This window comes from Xiphias gladius, chromosome 13, assembly GCF_016859285.1.
Source record: "Xiphias gladius isolate SHS-SW01 ecotype Sanya breed wild chromosome 13, ASM1685928v1, whole genome shotgun sequence".
NCBI classification, from domain to species: Eukaryota; Metazoa; Chordata; class Actinopteri; order Istiophoriformes; family Xiphiidae; genus Xiphias; species Xiphias gladius.
In genome coordinates, this window is record NC_053412.1 from 5,349,200 (window position 1) to 5,365,247 (window position 16,048).

Consider the following 16,048-nt stretch of genomic DNA (forward strand, 5'->3'; position numbering starts at 1 on the left):
TCGCTGCGTTCATTTGCTTATTCTTTTCTCTTGAAACTAAAGAGCGATGTAGTGATATATCTTGTGTTTCAGAGGTTTTCTCTCTATCTTTTGTTTTCCTTAAACTGATATTGTGTCTTATTGTGGGCAGCAGGTGTTGGGGGATCGGCTGACAATCCCACAAAAATGTCGGTCCTAGAAAAATATCCATCTATTAATTAAATACAATTGATGAATGGTATTTAAACATTATTGAGAGGTTATTTACATCATGCTTGTTTATGATGACAACCTGCTGTCTGTTTCATGATCACAGACCTTAGCCCTTCTTGTTATTTATGCGCAGGAGGGATGGGATAAGCTGTGCGAAGGAATGCGCTCATCCTTTTTGTTGATGCGTCTCTAAGGTTACTGGGAGCAGAGCAGCACAATGGCAGCCTGTCAGCGGGTATTTCCTTAGAGGAGCGGGAAATCTGACGGTAAAGTAGGAGTTCACTGATTTAAACGGAGCTCCGGGCGTTTTCCCCCAAGTGAGGCGTCGCTCGGTGTGAATGTACATGGAGACGAACCTGAGATCAGGTCTTCACTCGGTGACGCGGTGGCAGCCGAGCCGGGCGGACCGCGAACCGCAGCAAGCGCGCAGCCTGCGGTCCGACACCCGCTTCAGCGCCTGGACTCCCCTGAACAACAAGCAGAGCAACCTGCAGGTCAGAGGAACAAATACCGACAGAACCGGGGGGGTTACAGAATGAACTTTGAGATGATATTAGGTTGCTTTTTTAATAATCGCCACCAGGTGGCAGGGATGGCCAGATCATAGCCCTGTGCGCCACACGAAAACCCGCCGCCCTCTGATACTTCTTTTTAAAAGCCGTATTGTGGTGATGATGTTGTAGATTGCATAAAAAGCCTTAAAACCTTAACACGACGGCCTAATGTTCTGGGTTTTGTATGTGTTGTCAATATTCCTAACGCGCAACAACACTTTGGTCAACTTTGGTTTGGTTAACTGGCCGATTTGGAAGAGGTGCGCAAACTGGCGTCCCTTCTTTGCCTCCAGTCGACCTTGCGCAATTAAAGACATATGGGAAATTAAATTTGTTGATTTATAATTTAACCGACACTGTACCTTACTGTTTGCCTCGAAGTAGTACAAAAAAAAAGACTCTGAGCATGCAGGCCGAAGTCCCTTAATTTGCCTTTATTTGAATACAGATGAAGTAAATGATAATGCCCCTTATTATAGCCACTGTAGCATTTTATGTAAGTGAATGAAGAAAAAAAAAAAATGCAGACCTTCGACGCACAGTCAGGGCTTTATTGTTTATTCCCCTTTGAAAAATGACTCACACAAGCTGTTTACTCAAAAACTATCCTCAAAGTAGATTAACACCATTTGAATGTCAGCAAAAAAAAAAAAAAAAAGATTAACAGCATAAACTAATGCACACAGTGGGGGGACAGAGGCCTTTATCATTTCTTTTTATTTAACTCCTACCCTGCTGCACAAAATATCACTAACATTAACCTTTCAGCGTTATTTGTGTGAGGAAAAGCCATAAGAGGTAGGAGCCAATATTTACCTCAATCTGTAAGAAATAAATGTGAATAAATTGAGATAATGGGGGGGGGGGTTCAGAAAGGCTAACATAAATGGTTTGCAATTCATTACACATGTGTATTGAAAAAGTAAAGCAAGACTTGACTCAGCTCTAGGTTGGTTTTAGTCATGGTCTCATCAGACTAACATTTTTCAGCCGTGATCACACCATTAGTCTTTTTTTTGTTTGTTTTTAATAAGTATCTGGACTTTTGCCTGTCCCATGGTCTTCACCAGTGTTTTTTCGAAAGCCAGTTTGTAGCTTTTGGCAAAGCGGGCCGACTCCTATGCAGCGAGGTGCAGCTTCCTTAAGTTGTCTTAGGCTTGTTGCTGTCACGTCTCCATTTACTCCCAGTTATTTGAGGACAGGATGAACCTTCTGCTCCACTGGTTTGATCTGTGGACTGACAAGCAGAGGAAACACCTGCTGCATTCTCTGCTCACACGCTGCACCAAGTCACAGCTCAAGTAAGGTCATTCCTAACCACTTTCTTTTTTTATGTGTATTTATATCATTACCATTACATGTTATTAATCTCTTGCCACCCTTCACACCTCTTTTTGTTGAGAATTTCTCTGATTACTGTTTTGTTGTGTTTTTTCTCAGCTTCAAACAAAACTTGGTTAATTAAATTAGATTTACGGGCTTTAAAATGAAAATCCTCTGACTATCTGAGCAGGTACTGTAGGGATTTACTGATCGGGATGGTTCCTGTGATTAAAGTGGACTTCACGGTGGTGCTGCCTCGGTTTCTGTCGCTGTATGTGATGTCATTCCTGTCCCCTCGTGATCTCTGCTCCGCTGCCCAAGTCAGCTGGCACTGGAGGGTCCTGGCTGAACAGGTGAGAAGCCCACAAAAAGAGGTATTTGAAATTTAGTTGTGGGCCACTGATCAGGTCTTAATAAAAAGGAATAAACCTTCTGGTCCGTCCTTTCTTCAGGACTGTATCTGGGCAGGTCGATGCATCCGAAGAGGCTGGTTCCTTCCCTACGCCCCTGGAGAAAAAGAGTTTGGAGCATGGAAGAGCCACTATGTCTCCTGCGTCTCCACACTGGACTGGCTCACTCCCCGAGAGGCGGCAGAGCAGTACGGGACCCTCAACCAGCAAAGCACAGGGATGACGGAGGAGGAGGAAGAGAGGAGGCAGGAGAGGAGGATCAGGCAGATGATCAGAGAAAAAATTCAGGAGGAGAAGAGTGAGTGGGAAAGAAAGAAATCAAACGAATCAGCAAGGTCTTAAAATAAACCTAACAAGTTTTTGAAGTGTTATCAAAGTTGTGGGTTTATCTCAAGAACTTTTAAATTACTCATGTTTTGTTTTTACTGCTCTTCTCTTTGTGGTAAGTAAAGCCGAAGTAGCTTATATCTGTGATATTTGCAGGGCTATCTATGAGAACCAGGAGAGCATGGGGCAGCTACACAAAGCAAGAAGGAGTCAGAGGTGGAAGTACCCTCACAGGGAGGAGGCCTAGCTCTGGGATAACATTCAGCTCTTGGCCCTCCCTCTCCTGGCCTCCGAGGACTGTTGGCTCTTCCAGCCTCTGTCTTAACCTGGGCGGGGGACAGTCCATGAGGGAAGCTCAGAGGGTGGAGAGAGTCCAGGCCTCCAGTTCGTTCGGGTGATCGTCTGAAACTGTTTTAGTGATATAACCTTCTATTCAGAACAGATACCTGTGTTTTCAGATACAGTGACCTACACATTTATGAGACAATACAAAACAAGAGCTCTGCAATGATTCCTATCCTTGTGAAGCTGTCAGTTAACCGGACATTTGCCAGGAGAAGCGGGTCATTTTCAAACCTCCATGATTCTGTAAACCAGTGGTAGGCAAACGGCAGCCGTGAGCCAATGGGGCCCTCCAACAAAAATATTTGGCCCCTGAACTTTTCACTTTCATACTTTACATCAAAACCTTTATATTATTTTCCACAAATCTACTATCAGTAGATACAGTCAGTCAATAGTAAATCTCTTATAAATTACATCTCTAGTCTGGTGGTGCAACACAGAGCAAACATTTTCATGTTGAGTTATTTTTTGCAAAATGAGTATTAATATAGATCGCTCTAATTCTGTTTCAGTCCTCTCTCACTAATGGGAAAAATGACACCTGCTGTTTTTATGAATGTTGAACGAGCTAAAAGAAGCAAACCATCGAAACACGTCGAAAGCATACCGTGTATAAGCCTGTGTTTCCACTGCGGCTGTAAAATGGCGACCCCACCACTGAACAGTTATGGCCCATGATGGAACCTATTTCCTCGCCCCTGTTGTAAACTCTTTCTCAGAAAGTGTCTCGGAAATGGCAAGCTTCACAAGACACGCTAATGTATTAAGGTGTGATTTATATTTGAAATCAAACCATATATCCTCTTCTAGCGAAAGACTGAACAAAGCCAGTGCTGCGCTGTCCTCCTTCACCTACGGACCTGCACCACAAAAGACAGTCTCGCCCATCCATCGCACGACTCCTGCCCTCTTATTGCTGATCTCCAACAGAATTCCTGCCTATGAGGTAAGAGGAAAATTTAGGAGTCGTCCCGTCTCTCGGCCTAATCCTCAATCTCTTTTGTACTATGGAATAGAGAGGAAGATAACATTGTAGATGTGGAATTGAACGTTTTTTAAAAATGCATTGGGAAGATTAAAAAAAAAAAAAATTCTCCCTGTCTGCTGTTTCTCTCTTTCCCCATGCTCAATCCAGTTGGTGCTGAGTGGTGTGAAGGCAGGAGTGACTGTGGTTGTGTACGACCACAGAGGGACTCTCTCAGCTCTGTTAACCCAGGTGGAGAGGGCTGTTTTTGGGCAGAGAGCGCAGAGGCTGGGCCTGCTAGCTCCAGGAGGAACGGAAGAAATCCATCTGCTTCACAGTGAGAATTAATAATCCTGTATCCTTAATGCTTGGAAACACTGCCAGGCCTCATTCCAGTCCAACTGGAGCCTACAGTGCTAAAAGTTTATCTCTGAGGATACTGTGAAACACATCTGCTTAAACCATTTCATGGCTTATTCTATTAGGATAGCACCTTTTTTTTCCATGTCCATGGCTATCCTCATCTTTTGGCTAAGTGCTGGCCCAAGACTAATTATCATAAATATTACATTAAAGTTGAATTTTAGTTTACGTAGGGCTCACCTTCTCATCTAAATTTAAAATACCAGATACATACAAAGTACCTTGTGGATTCAACAACATAACTCTGTAGCACGCTGATTAATTTACTTAGTCAGAGTTATCCTTTTTGCCCATGAGGTCATCGTTTGGAAAGCTGATTTTACTGGAACACAAGGTGTATTTTTAGCGTTACTTCATGCCATGAGACTTTCAAGTTTGTCATCTAATGACATCACCTCAACTGGTTACTAATAACAGATCGGAAAAAATAACCAAAACTTGAACCTTAATGTCATGTTTTAAGTTAAATTTAAGGGTAATCTGGTTGTCTGTGGTTTGGGAAAATGCTCTGATCCCTTGGTTTACGAAATCCCCTTCAAACCTGATTGGTTAAAGATGGAAATGCAGGTTCTTTAAACTGAAAACAGTTTCAAGTCTTCGTTTCTGAAAAGTTGACATTTAAAGGAACCTTATTTTCAGACCTTTTTTCAGTTTAATAATCGTCATTGTTTTTTATCTTTGACCCTTCAGGTAGCAGCTTGTCAGAGAGGACTTTACTGACCCCCAACCACAGAGAATTCTGGGAAAAACTGTGTGGCTGGGTGGCACCGACTGAGGACGGAGGAGGGATTGACATCTTCTCCCCACTGGCTGCATCTGGTAGGTAGATGTGGACACACACACGCTTCTCTGTGTTCCTGTCAGTGTTTCTGCTTCTGTGTCACTAACTCCCATTCCCTGTCTCTCTGTCTCTCTCACTTGCTCTCATTCCCACAGCATCAGGAGTGGCTCTCATCCAGACTCTCTCTACTTTGACTGGTCTGGAGGTTTGGGCACCGATGGGTCTTGTCAGCGGAAGTTTCCAGAACAGTGAGTCTCCCATGCACAAGACTTTAACTCAGCTGTGAAACTTCAACTGAAAAATGTTTGCCAAGAGCCCAAAGTTTAGCAATATAGTCATTGTGTCCTCAAAACTACCACTAACACCTCCGAAAATATCCAAGCCAGCAGGCGCCCAATGTGATTCTTGGGCCATTGGGTTATCTTGACTTTCTTGAAATACTTAAAGTTCAAAGTTTTCATGAAATCAAACCCCATTTCTGATACTATTTATGGTTGACATTTTGTTCTGCAAATCTGTGCAATGTATTTACATTCAGTAATTCCTTCTCTGTAGTATAGTATAGTACAGTACTTTTCATTGTTAGTGTCGGGGTCCGCCGTTCCCACGTTGGATCCAAAATGTCTTCACGTGTGTGCATCAGCATAGTTTACTGTTCACTCTCTTTACAATGTATCAGGGCTGCATTAAGTTACTGCTCAGGAAATAAAGGATGGCTTTTATTGTGAAGAAGCAATAGGAAACACATTATATATATTTGGCGCTGTGGTTGGCGCTGGCCTCAATCCGTTATCAAAAACATCTATACAAAACAAGAAGACTCTCATTTTTTGCATTTTTTTGGACAAAGCAGCCTTTCAACCCCTGTTAGCTTTAGTATTAAAACGCCCTTGCTGTCACTATTGTAACCACTATTGTCTCCAAATTAAGCAAGACTGCGTCATGTTAAAGCCACAAGTAACGTGTTTTTGTTTTTTGTGGGGTTTTTTTGTTTTGTTTTTTTTTTCTTTTAATCAACACTTACCCTCTCCCAGTCCTGAGTGAGTGGTCTGACAGCAGTGTGTGCACCGGGCCACCGAACCAGCAACCAGCAGCCCCGGCATTCCAGTACGTGTGTGAGAGTATATTGCAGGGCTGGTGCAGACAGGCCAAGTGGATGGAGGAGGCTCTGGGGGAGCTGAGGAGCTGCCCGGGGCCACAACTACAGCAAGTCAGTCTCCTGGCCAGGGGCCGAGCTCTGGGTGGGTCTCACACACATGTAGATTCAAATACAGGCACACGCAGCACCAATAGCAAGTTGAAACACATGTGTGCATACTCCGTGTCCTGTAAACTTGCTGAAGAATCTCTTAATATATTTATAGGTCATTTTCTGGGGGAGAAAATCTGCCTTGAGGAGCTTTCTGTGTCTAAAGATGTGAGTGAGGCTCTGACTGAGGGACTCACTGCTCTCACCAGACAGGAAGAGGTGGGAATGACTGTACAGGAGTTTTGTAATACGCAATTACCATAAGCCCATGGCAAAAAATATTAGCCATGGATAGCATCCTGTCAGTCCAATTGTCTAATTCCTAATTTCTGCTCTTGCTTCTTCAGACCAGACCGCTGCAGTTTCTTGCCATCTTCCTGTCAAGATGGAGTGAGGAGAAGGAGGGAGAAGACCGTAGTCCAGAGGACAAGGGGAGAACCAAAGAAGCAGATGACTTCTCGTTGGCACCACATAGCTCACAGAGATCCCTACCTGAGCTACCACAAGTGTGTGCACTTTGAATTTGTCCATCCAGAGAAGATGAAAGGAGCACGCTTCATCTTTATGGGTCGTTGTTTTGCCTTTAGGCGGTGTTCGATTGGAGAGGTGTAGTTGCCAGAGAGCTGCACCACAGCGAGTGTCTTTATCTGGGGAGACTGGGCGCTGTGCTGAAGGTATACCTTCCATTTTTTAGCTTGATGATTCGCAGAGTGTAACGTTTCAGGAAATTCGGTGACATTATCACACGTTTAGTTGCCGAGAGGCTATCGCTTGGTGCAGGTGCAGTCCCACTGGACATGACGTTTAATCAGACTTAGAACCATTTCCCCTGAAACTGAATGGATATTAGATAATGCTGTCTAGTCAAGTTCAGAAAACGGATGCAAACTTATAGGAACTCATCCCTTCAGTAAACTGTGGGGAGTATATATAATGCAATTTTAAACGAGGTGTTTCAGATATGAAACAAATCATGGTTCTGCAGCTGCATGGCCTATATATTGTCCCACTTTTTTTTATTAGTCTCCGACATGGGCAGGATAACGTATGTGTTTTCAGAGCCATCACCCACCCAGAAGGTGTTGTGTTTGTTCATTTAGGTGGAGGTGAGAGCAGAAGAGAACAGTCAGTGTTAGAAAACCGAGGTATTTAATTGATACATGTCCATGCTCTGTGGTGAAGGTGTACCAGGAGCCTCTTACAGCAGCTCTGAACTCCAACCGAGCCATTCTCAGCTATGCAGACATCCAGATTATCTTCAACCCTGTCACACAAATACTGGGGCTCAACAGGTACGCTTACACACACACCGAAATATTTGTATGATACTGTCTTGTTTGCATCCGTCTGTCTGGACGTGGCATGATAAGTGTATCTGCGTGTGTGTGTGTGTGTTTGTTGCAGAGTGTTTCAGGTAGATTTACATGCAAGGCTGCAGCAGTGGGGTCCAGAGCAGCGTATTGGAGATGTGTTTGTAAAACTGTGCTCAGGCCTCAGAGTCTACACCAACTACCTTAACAACTACACCACTGCCCTGTGCACCATCGACAAGGTAAAGGCAAACAATGTGTTCGTTGCCACCCATTCATATCAGAGGCACCTCAAGATAGCTAGTTCAACTAGTTCTATTTAAGTTTTAGTTTTGTACAGCACCTTGAGAGAGCCTTTGCCTCTGTCTGATCTCTGCACTGCTTTTATTCTGCATTTGGTCAGTGGTTTTATGAGCTGGAGCTTGTGAAGACAGTTTGAGAGACATCAGCTTTGTGGGTTTTTATAAGATTATAATAATCAAATACACAGTATCTCTGGCTAATTCGGTTAAAGGTATAATATATTATAATTTTATGAACAGCCAGTTCAACAGTTTTGTTATATGATATGTAAGCAAAGAATGGTGTGTGGTTGTGCGTGTGTGTGTGTGTGTGTGTGTGTGTGTGTGTGTGTGTGTGTGTGTGTGTGTGTGTGTGTGTGTGTGTGTGTGTGTGTGTGTGTCAGTGCAGGGAGACAAAACCTGCATTTCGGGCTTTCCTGAAAAGAGCAGACAGAACTCTTGCAACACACATGCTGAGGTAACAGCACACACATATACACTTATATGTTGTGTTTTCCAATCAATATCCATATTTGACCAAAAACAACATGTATACATCAAACCACAGTGTGTGAAAACACGTCTGTATATGTGTGTGTGCGAAGCCTACAGGAGCTGCTGCTGTGCCCAGTGTGGAGAACAGAGGAGTATGTGACTCTGCTTCAAGCTCTGTCTTTACACACACACCCTGGTCACCCTGACCACACACACCTGTCCTCTGCCCTCAGCACAATGCTACGCTACAGAGAATTCATACAAAAGGTATGGCAGCTGAACACGGGATACAGATACTGTACATGCGACTCTAACAATGATTTGAAAATCCACCTGTCATCTTTTAAAAAAATCATTTTTAATCTGTATATAATTTTGTTTTTTGTTTTTTTTTGTTTTGATCATTTAGTGTAAGCTACAAAACTGTTAAAACATTTTTAATGTGTTTAGTTATTTTCACTGTATTGTGTTTATATACCGTAGAAACCATGAGACCCATTGATATTTGCTGTTGATATTTGTTTTATGTCACAACCATCATCACGAGCAGACAACACGAACACCTAACACATGCCGGGTGTGCCAGCTTATAGCCCACTTGAATATGACTCTACTCCACTCTTTTATACAAATACTATAGTTTGTATTAAATGTGCAAAACTGCAATAATTACATAAATGTTTTGGGTTTTTTTTCTTCCCGTTTCAGTTGAAGCGTAACTCAGAGAGAGACAGACTGATGGAGGAAACACAGCAGCTGATTCAAGGCTGTCCGGTAAAAAACACAGCTCCTTACCTCCGTTTTATTCCCTTCCACTCGCTCTTGAAACGCATGCTACTACTGCTGTACTCATAAATAAAAGTTGTAGCATTTTGTTATGACCGTGTTGTGTGTTGCGTATGTGTGTGTAGAAGCTCAATGAGGGAAACCGGCAGCTGATAATAACTCAGGACGCTGCTTTGCTCAGGAGTCCTGATGAACAGATTCCAGACTCTCTCAGGTAGTAGCACGTTCACAGGAAACGCTGCATAACCACACTGAAAATAATGCAAGCCTGCGTGTCTAACTAAATCATAACCTACATTCCTACGTCCATCCTGCGTGTTTGTGTGTACGTGCATGATTAGGACCTACGAGCAGGTGTCTGAGGTGGGCCTCTTCCTGTTTAACGACGCTTTGGTGCTGACACGGCGAAACGTGCATCACACACCTTTCACGTTGGCTCAGAGGAGCACACACACTTTCCTGGCCTCTGTGGCCCTCACCAGCCTGGCTGTCAGAGAGATCACTCACACACGCTGTAAGTTAGGTACCCTATGAAGAATATAGTCAATAACGTTAGCATTTTGGTATTTTTCAGTAATCTCCAGTATATGATTATATAATCTTGGGCCTTCTTCTTGATAAATCCTGAAAGTTCCAGTAACATTAATGTGTCTGTCTGCCTAGATGTGTGCCATGCCTTTGTCCTGGAGGGCCCTTGTCGTTCCTGGGTCTGTGCCACACAAAGAGGTGAGGAGAGAGATCACTTCCTGTCTGTGCTGCGTTCAGCCATCGACTCTGCTCTGACAGGACATCAGTGACGGTGCAGAGGCGACACACCAGCAAGACACCAGGAGGTTTGGACACACTGTTGGTGTTTTGTTTTGTTTTCAGATTACAGAGGTCAGAAGATCTCAAGAGAAAATCTTTTCTACGCAATGACATGATATAAAGACGCAGCACTCCTGCCGCCGTTTACATAGCATTCTGGATGTCTCACTTTCACCTTAAAAGTATTTCCAGACATAATATCTGAGCAGAAAGATTTGTTTTACAAGTTAAAATATTTCTGTCCAACTCTATGTCTTAACTTGGCTTTCACTAAGTGTGCATGTCTTTCTTATTAATGTATGCAGCTTCATAGTATCACTGTGAATTATTCGGGTTTGTCACTTTGTTGCTCTGTTGCGAGTGGTTTTTTTATAATCAGATCAGAGACATTCTCTTGTTCAAGGTATAAAAAGTCTTTATTGATAACCAAAAATAACACAAATGTCACATTTGAGAGATTATCGCTGTCAAGGAGCTGCATTACAACACATCAGTTATACACTTATGTACATTATTGCCGCTTATTTTAAAAATATCTGTGTTCCATCCCTAGAAATGGATAAATGGTTGTTTCATTGTCTGCATCAACTGCAACAGATAAATACATCAAAGATGAACACAAATACTCACAACACAAATAAACATTGATTTTCATTCCACAACATGACAATCTAACACACTTTGTGTTCTAAAATTACTCTTCAGTTCCATTTATTTTGATCACAGTGACATCCTCACACAAATCTGTGTCTGTAAATAATTTACTCTCATTTATTAAATGAATCTACATTGGAACTACTCTCTAAAAATGTTTTTTTAATTTTTTTTTTTTTAAAGTCTGTACACATTGAACATAATATTGACACAACAAACAGTAGCCTTTTGCAGTTTTCAGACCACCGTAGATAAGGATTAGGTTATAGCGGAACAGTTCTTATCTTAAAAGATTAAAAAAGAATAAAGCGGTACTGACAGTTTTCATTTTACTGTTAATTTTCTATTGCATGTAGTCTTTATGCAAAAAAAGACACTAAGAAAATCCCTTGTTTTAGATGTCTAGGAACCATGAGGATGATTTTAGAGTGGGTGAGATATACTGTAAGATGACCTTCTACCTCAAAAGATTAAAAAGAAAAAAAAAAGAATCTTGTTACCAAAAGATGAACAAATTAACAAGTATCACTGATGTCACAGTCTGCGGTTCACTAGATTTGGGTTGTTGTTGTGTGCTCCAGGCACGTGGGCGTGCTGCTCTTTTCCCGTGGTTAGATGCGCCTGTGGCGGCTGATTCTTGTTCTGCAGTGCCAGGTTTGCTGCCGTGCCGTTTGTCCCTTTCTGGGAGCCGTAGCTTTTCGGTTTGGGGATTCTGGTAGGTCCCGGTCGTCGGAATGCTTCTAGAGGTATCTGTGGAAAAACGCAGATAGATAATGAAATAGAGTCTGACATAGAGTGGGGATACTGTTGTTTTAAAGGCTGAGCTTTCAATTATTTGTTTTTAAAATACAACAGAGTAAATGAGGAAGAAGTGGGGAGGAAATGGGGTATACATTATGCAGGAAAGGGTTATAGACACAAAAGGTAGGTTTGCAGTTTTGACCAGACGATGGCGGTGACTTGATCCACGGGCTGAATTGTTTCCAGTAGTTCAGTCAAGATCTGATGCAATACTGATAATGACCACTAGATGATATCAAATCAAACTTTATGAACAGTAAACGACCACAGTGCCAAGCTTTTACTGCATGACTGCTGCACTTTGGCTTTGTCCCTAAAAGAACTCTGTTAGGGACAAAGCCAAAGAAAATAAACTTTGGGGTTTTTTTTTTTTTGGATGATCAAAACAACTATCTCATAGTAACTGGATGAGAGAGTATAATTGTCTCTATATTTTATTGTCTATATATTACAGTTCCACTGTGTAATATTAAAATTGTAACCAGTGTTCCCAGTGACTAGGTGGCTATGGAAATGCATAACATCCTTTTGAGAATGTTGCATATGGTTACATGTTCAGAGTTACATGATTTTACATTGTTGGTTACAATAATTTCTTTTTCAGTTAATGCATCTTTTGTACACTGTTCAGTGTCCTGTAAGTGTGCTTTTCCGGAGAAAAATTCAAATAAGGTAAAATGTGTAAAGCTGCAGCAATTACTCGATGAATCGACGAAAAGAAAATTAATCTGAGACTATTCTGATCATTTATAAAATATAGAGGGAATTTTTCACTATTTTCTGACACTTTATAGACAAAATGAGTGATGGATAAATCAGTAACTCATAATGAAAATAATCATTACTCTCAGCCCTAGAAATGTGTGGGGTTTTTTGTGTAGTTTTTTTTTGTTTAGAATGATTAACCTCCTACACTGCATGGAAAACAACTAATAACCTAGCCCCAGTTGATTCTTATAATAATAACAGTGTGAGTATGTTGCTTAATGTTTGGCCGTTTTTGCGGTACAATCTACAAACAGGAGAAGGAAATATCACGGGAAACATCGCATTTCTCAGATTCTTAAACAACTCACTGCTTTGCTTAGTGTGCAGTCAGGTTTTAATCAGTGTGTTTACATGCGCAGCAGCGTGCCAGGATACTGAGGTACATCACTTTTGGATTGGTGCTTGTACAGTAGAAAACATATCCTGTTTACATTAACTCTGATAAGATGTTTCCACAGTTATGAGAAGACTTCAGCAACAGTTAGCATATTGAGCTCATTCAATTGTTGTATGTTTTGTTTACTTCTTGCAAATTCAGGACCAGGATGCAGTGATTTATATAAACAGCTCATACATTAACTGATACAAGCAATAGTCCAAAGTGCTTTGCACATGTAAACCACACTGGCTATCATCTTCATGTTTCTAGGATTTTGGCCTTTTTCAGAAAATGCTCTTTTTTCTTCCATCAAATTTCATGTTTTTATATGGTAATTGTGTCTCTGTGTGTCTAAATTAGCTATATAATTCATACATCTGACAACTGAACATCCAAACAAATCCAGGCAAATGAACAGTCGGATGTCTGGGTCTTTCTGTTTGCTCCAGAGACTAGATTGGTTAACAAGGGATGCAGTTGGCACATAATGTAATTTTCAATCACATTGTCACAGCTTGGGTCTTCGTTTTTCTCAGCACCTACTTTTGGAAAAGGTAATTATATTCCTAATGCTCTTGTATGCCACCTCAAATAATCCGCTTGAATAGCATTTTAGATATCTGTATGCCTCCTTCCTGTTTGAAACCAAAAAAAAAAACCATTTTGCGACTTTTGAGGCTTATTTAAGATTTCAGGCATGGGGTTTTAGTTACAGTCTCTCTCTTTGACAAGGTATCATCGATCTGATCTAGATTTCTGCATCTGAGTGAAACTGAACGTTTTCGGTATTTCCATGAGTTTCATCATACTTTGTTCCCAAGCAACGCAGGCAACAACAAACCTAACCCGAGAAAAGCACTTGGATATGTTCATGCGTGGCTTGAGGTTTTGAGAATTAACAAAAATCTGCAGTGACCTATATCCTTAAATATTGATACAGGGTATGCATTTCAGAATAAGTAGGGCCTGTGCCTCAACAGAGCCAATGGGCCAAAAAATCTGTACGGGCTCCACGTCATGGGAATGTTGTTGATTTTACATGGAAAGAGACCTTAATGTGCGGCTTTGTTCTCTCGTATATCAGTGGTGCAGCAGGAGTTCAGCTAAGTACTTCCTCTAGCCAGCGCCCTGGAATACCGGCGCGGCTGTTTCCATAGCAACCAAACATGAGGTCTGTTTTGGTGCTTATGATGCAGTGGGAGAGAGGCTACTTTCACAGTGTCTACGCTCTCACACTCGGTATGAAGCCTTTTGTTTAGAGAATGCCCCCACACTGCTGTTTATTGTCCTTCCCCAGTTTTATTGTGCCTGTCGCTCAAGGTGAGCAAATTCCTCAGCGATTATTATCATTGTGGGCTAAAACGAGGAAATCCGCTCTCGCCTGCAGTGTGATACACACCTTGTCTTTCTGGCATGCACGGTGGTAATTTGGCTTTCTTGGCTGCACTTGTCTCAGATCAGTGGCGGGTTGTTTGAAATTACATTAGTATGTTTGTTGTTTTTCGATGTCTTATTATTACGCCAATAATGCCGCCGTTTATCAGCAGTATCACTGTGTGTTTAGTGTGATTACGGCCTCGGTTTCAGCCAACAGAAGCAAGCATCTCTGTAGGCTTTTCAATGAAATACCATTTGGCTTCCAGTGTGTCACTTGATACTCATTTTATCAGTCTGGCCGGGATACCGTGCACAGATCTGTCTTCCTTGGCTGAACCAGATGAGCACAGTTTATGAATCGACTAAGTCTAAAGTGAGTCAGGGGGTAATTGAGGTCGCAGACAGCAATCCCAGCTGCTGGATGCTTTCTCAAGTAGTGGTCTAATGAATAGCATCTTGTTTAGCCCCTGCATCATTTCATCGTGCCCAGACTGATTTGGATCCAGTTTCTCCAGCTGCGCTCCTTCCCACTCATTCAATTTAATGCTTGATTTAATCACCTCCTAGCTGTCACACAGGGTTGTTTGTGTATGTGTGTGTGTGTTTGGGCTGGGTTTGCCACTTTCCTGCAACAGTTGTCTTGCTCCATCTAAATGACACTGATGATTTGGTACTATTTTATAGTATTTTTGGAGATTTTATCAAATCTCAGCTCTGTCCACCACGAACTTACCTGTCTACTTGTCGTCCGTTAGAGAGTATTGTTACATCTAATTCATCCTCCTCTGATTTTGTTAATATGGTTTTTGGAAAATTGAAGAATTTAGGAAAAGAGGAGAGTTGGATGGACCTGGATGGACCAATCAGGATGGACCTAGTTGGTAAGAAGAGGAGTGGATTATCTCAATTCTGTTTTTTACCCTGGAGTACAAGTGAAGTTTTTTTGGATAGTTATACTCAAATGTGTTCTTCTTCACCATGGTGAACTGAGCTTGAAGGCAGTCGTCTTCACTATATAGCCTTGATCCTGAGCTAACTAAGCTTTCTGCATGACTATGAAGCAAAGAATACCAGCTCTTGTTGATCTGTTGATCCGTACCAGCAAGATTTAGGCCTGCAGCCAGTGTCTGTAAATGCACACACATAATCCCAAAATAGACATGCATACGAAGCACCAGTATGGTACATATTAAAACCTCTCGGTGGCTTTAAGCTATCATAGTTACTGTGCAAATTAGATATTCCTATGTTCACTTTACTCTTATTAAGACTTATTAAGACATTCTTACTTTTATTCACATATACAAAAAACTACTGAAAGAAAGGCCTTTTTTATTTGGTAATTCTTCTCTCTGTAAGATGTTTTTTTGCAGTAGCTCTGTTTGGAGACATGACATTAATGAGTGTACCACAACAGATAAAATCATCCCACATCCTCTCCATTTTATCCTCTCTCCCTCATCCCCTTCGCTCCTGTCTTTAAATCTCCATCCGCTCATCATCTTGTTCTGACCTTCAGTACAGATTTTTTTTTAAACAAATCGTGCGTATGCGGTACAATTTCCTCTGTGCAAACATAAAACCACATGTAGAAGAATGCATATACATGGAGGAACATTCATAAGATTTACTGGTGACTCATTTCAAAGCACTTGATTCATGGGAGAAAGAAAAATAAAACAGACGTTTTGGGTTACTTGCCAATGAACAGCAAGCTAAGTGAGACTTTCTGCTAAAAGCCTTCTAAGGTTACGCTATCAACAAATACAGTATAGTTTCAGATCCAAACATCGTATCAGATTTTTGGAAGGGTCTTTTTCGA

General features: G+C 41.6%; 2 protein-coding genes across 2 annotated transcripts in view; one reads left to right on the forward strand and one right to left on the reverse strand.

Moving 5' to 3' along the window:
* Window positions 1-536: 536 nt before the first annotated feature.
* On the forward strand, window positions 537-10,722 carry LOC120798034 (epithelial cell-transforming sequence 2 oncogene-like). Its single transcript, XM_040141971.1, has 21 exons — window positions 537-686; window positions 1,935-2,047; window positions 2,260-2,422; window positions 2,522-2,777; window positions 2,963-3,200; window positions 3,962-4,097; window positions 4,287-4,452; window positions 5,229-5,357; window positions 5,475-5,567; window positions 6,354-6,560; window positions 6,684-6,787; window positions 6,916-7,074; window positions 7,156-7,242; window positions 7,751-7,860; window positions 7,973-8,120; window positions 8,564-8,637; window positions 8,765-8,921; window positions 9,363-9,428; window positions 9,566-9,654; window positions 9,782-9,954; window positions 10,104-10,722. Exons 1-21 carry the CDS (start codon window positions 537-539, stop codon window positions 10,235-10,237), a joined length of 2,952 nt encoding a protein of 983 aa, XP_039997905.1. The 3' UTR covers window positions 10,238-10,722.
* A 277-nt stretch (window positions 10,723-10,999) lies between these two features.
* Window positions 11,000-16,048, reverse strand: part of filip1l (filamin A interacting protein 1-like) — a 70,783-nt gene continuing 65,734 nt past the window's right edge. The window contains exon 6 of the mRNA XM_040141970.1: window positions 11,000-11,651. Within this exon, the coding sequence (XP_039997904.1) occupies window positions 11,436-11,651 (216 nt within the window). The 3' untranslated portion in view covers window positions 11,000-11,435. The remainder of the gene's footprint in view (window positions 11,652-16,048) is intronic.

Bases quoted from the DNA above. Each gene is read 5' to 3' on its own strand.
- LOC120798034 (XM_040141971.1), top strand. From the start codon at position 537: ATGGAGACGAACCTGAGATCAGGTCTTCACTCGGTGACGCGGTGGCAG. The intron at 2,778-2,962 runs GTGAGTGGGAAA...TGATATTTGCAG, and splicing joins AAAAATTCAGGAGGAGAAGA to GGCTATCTATGAGAACCAGG. The intron at 4,453-5,228 runs GTGAGAATTAAT...TTGACCCTTCAG, and splicing joins AGAAATCCATCTGCTTCACA to GTAGCAGCTTGTCAGAGAGG.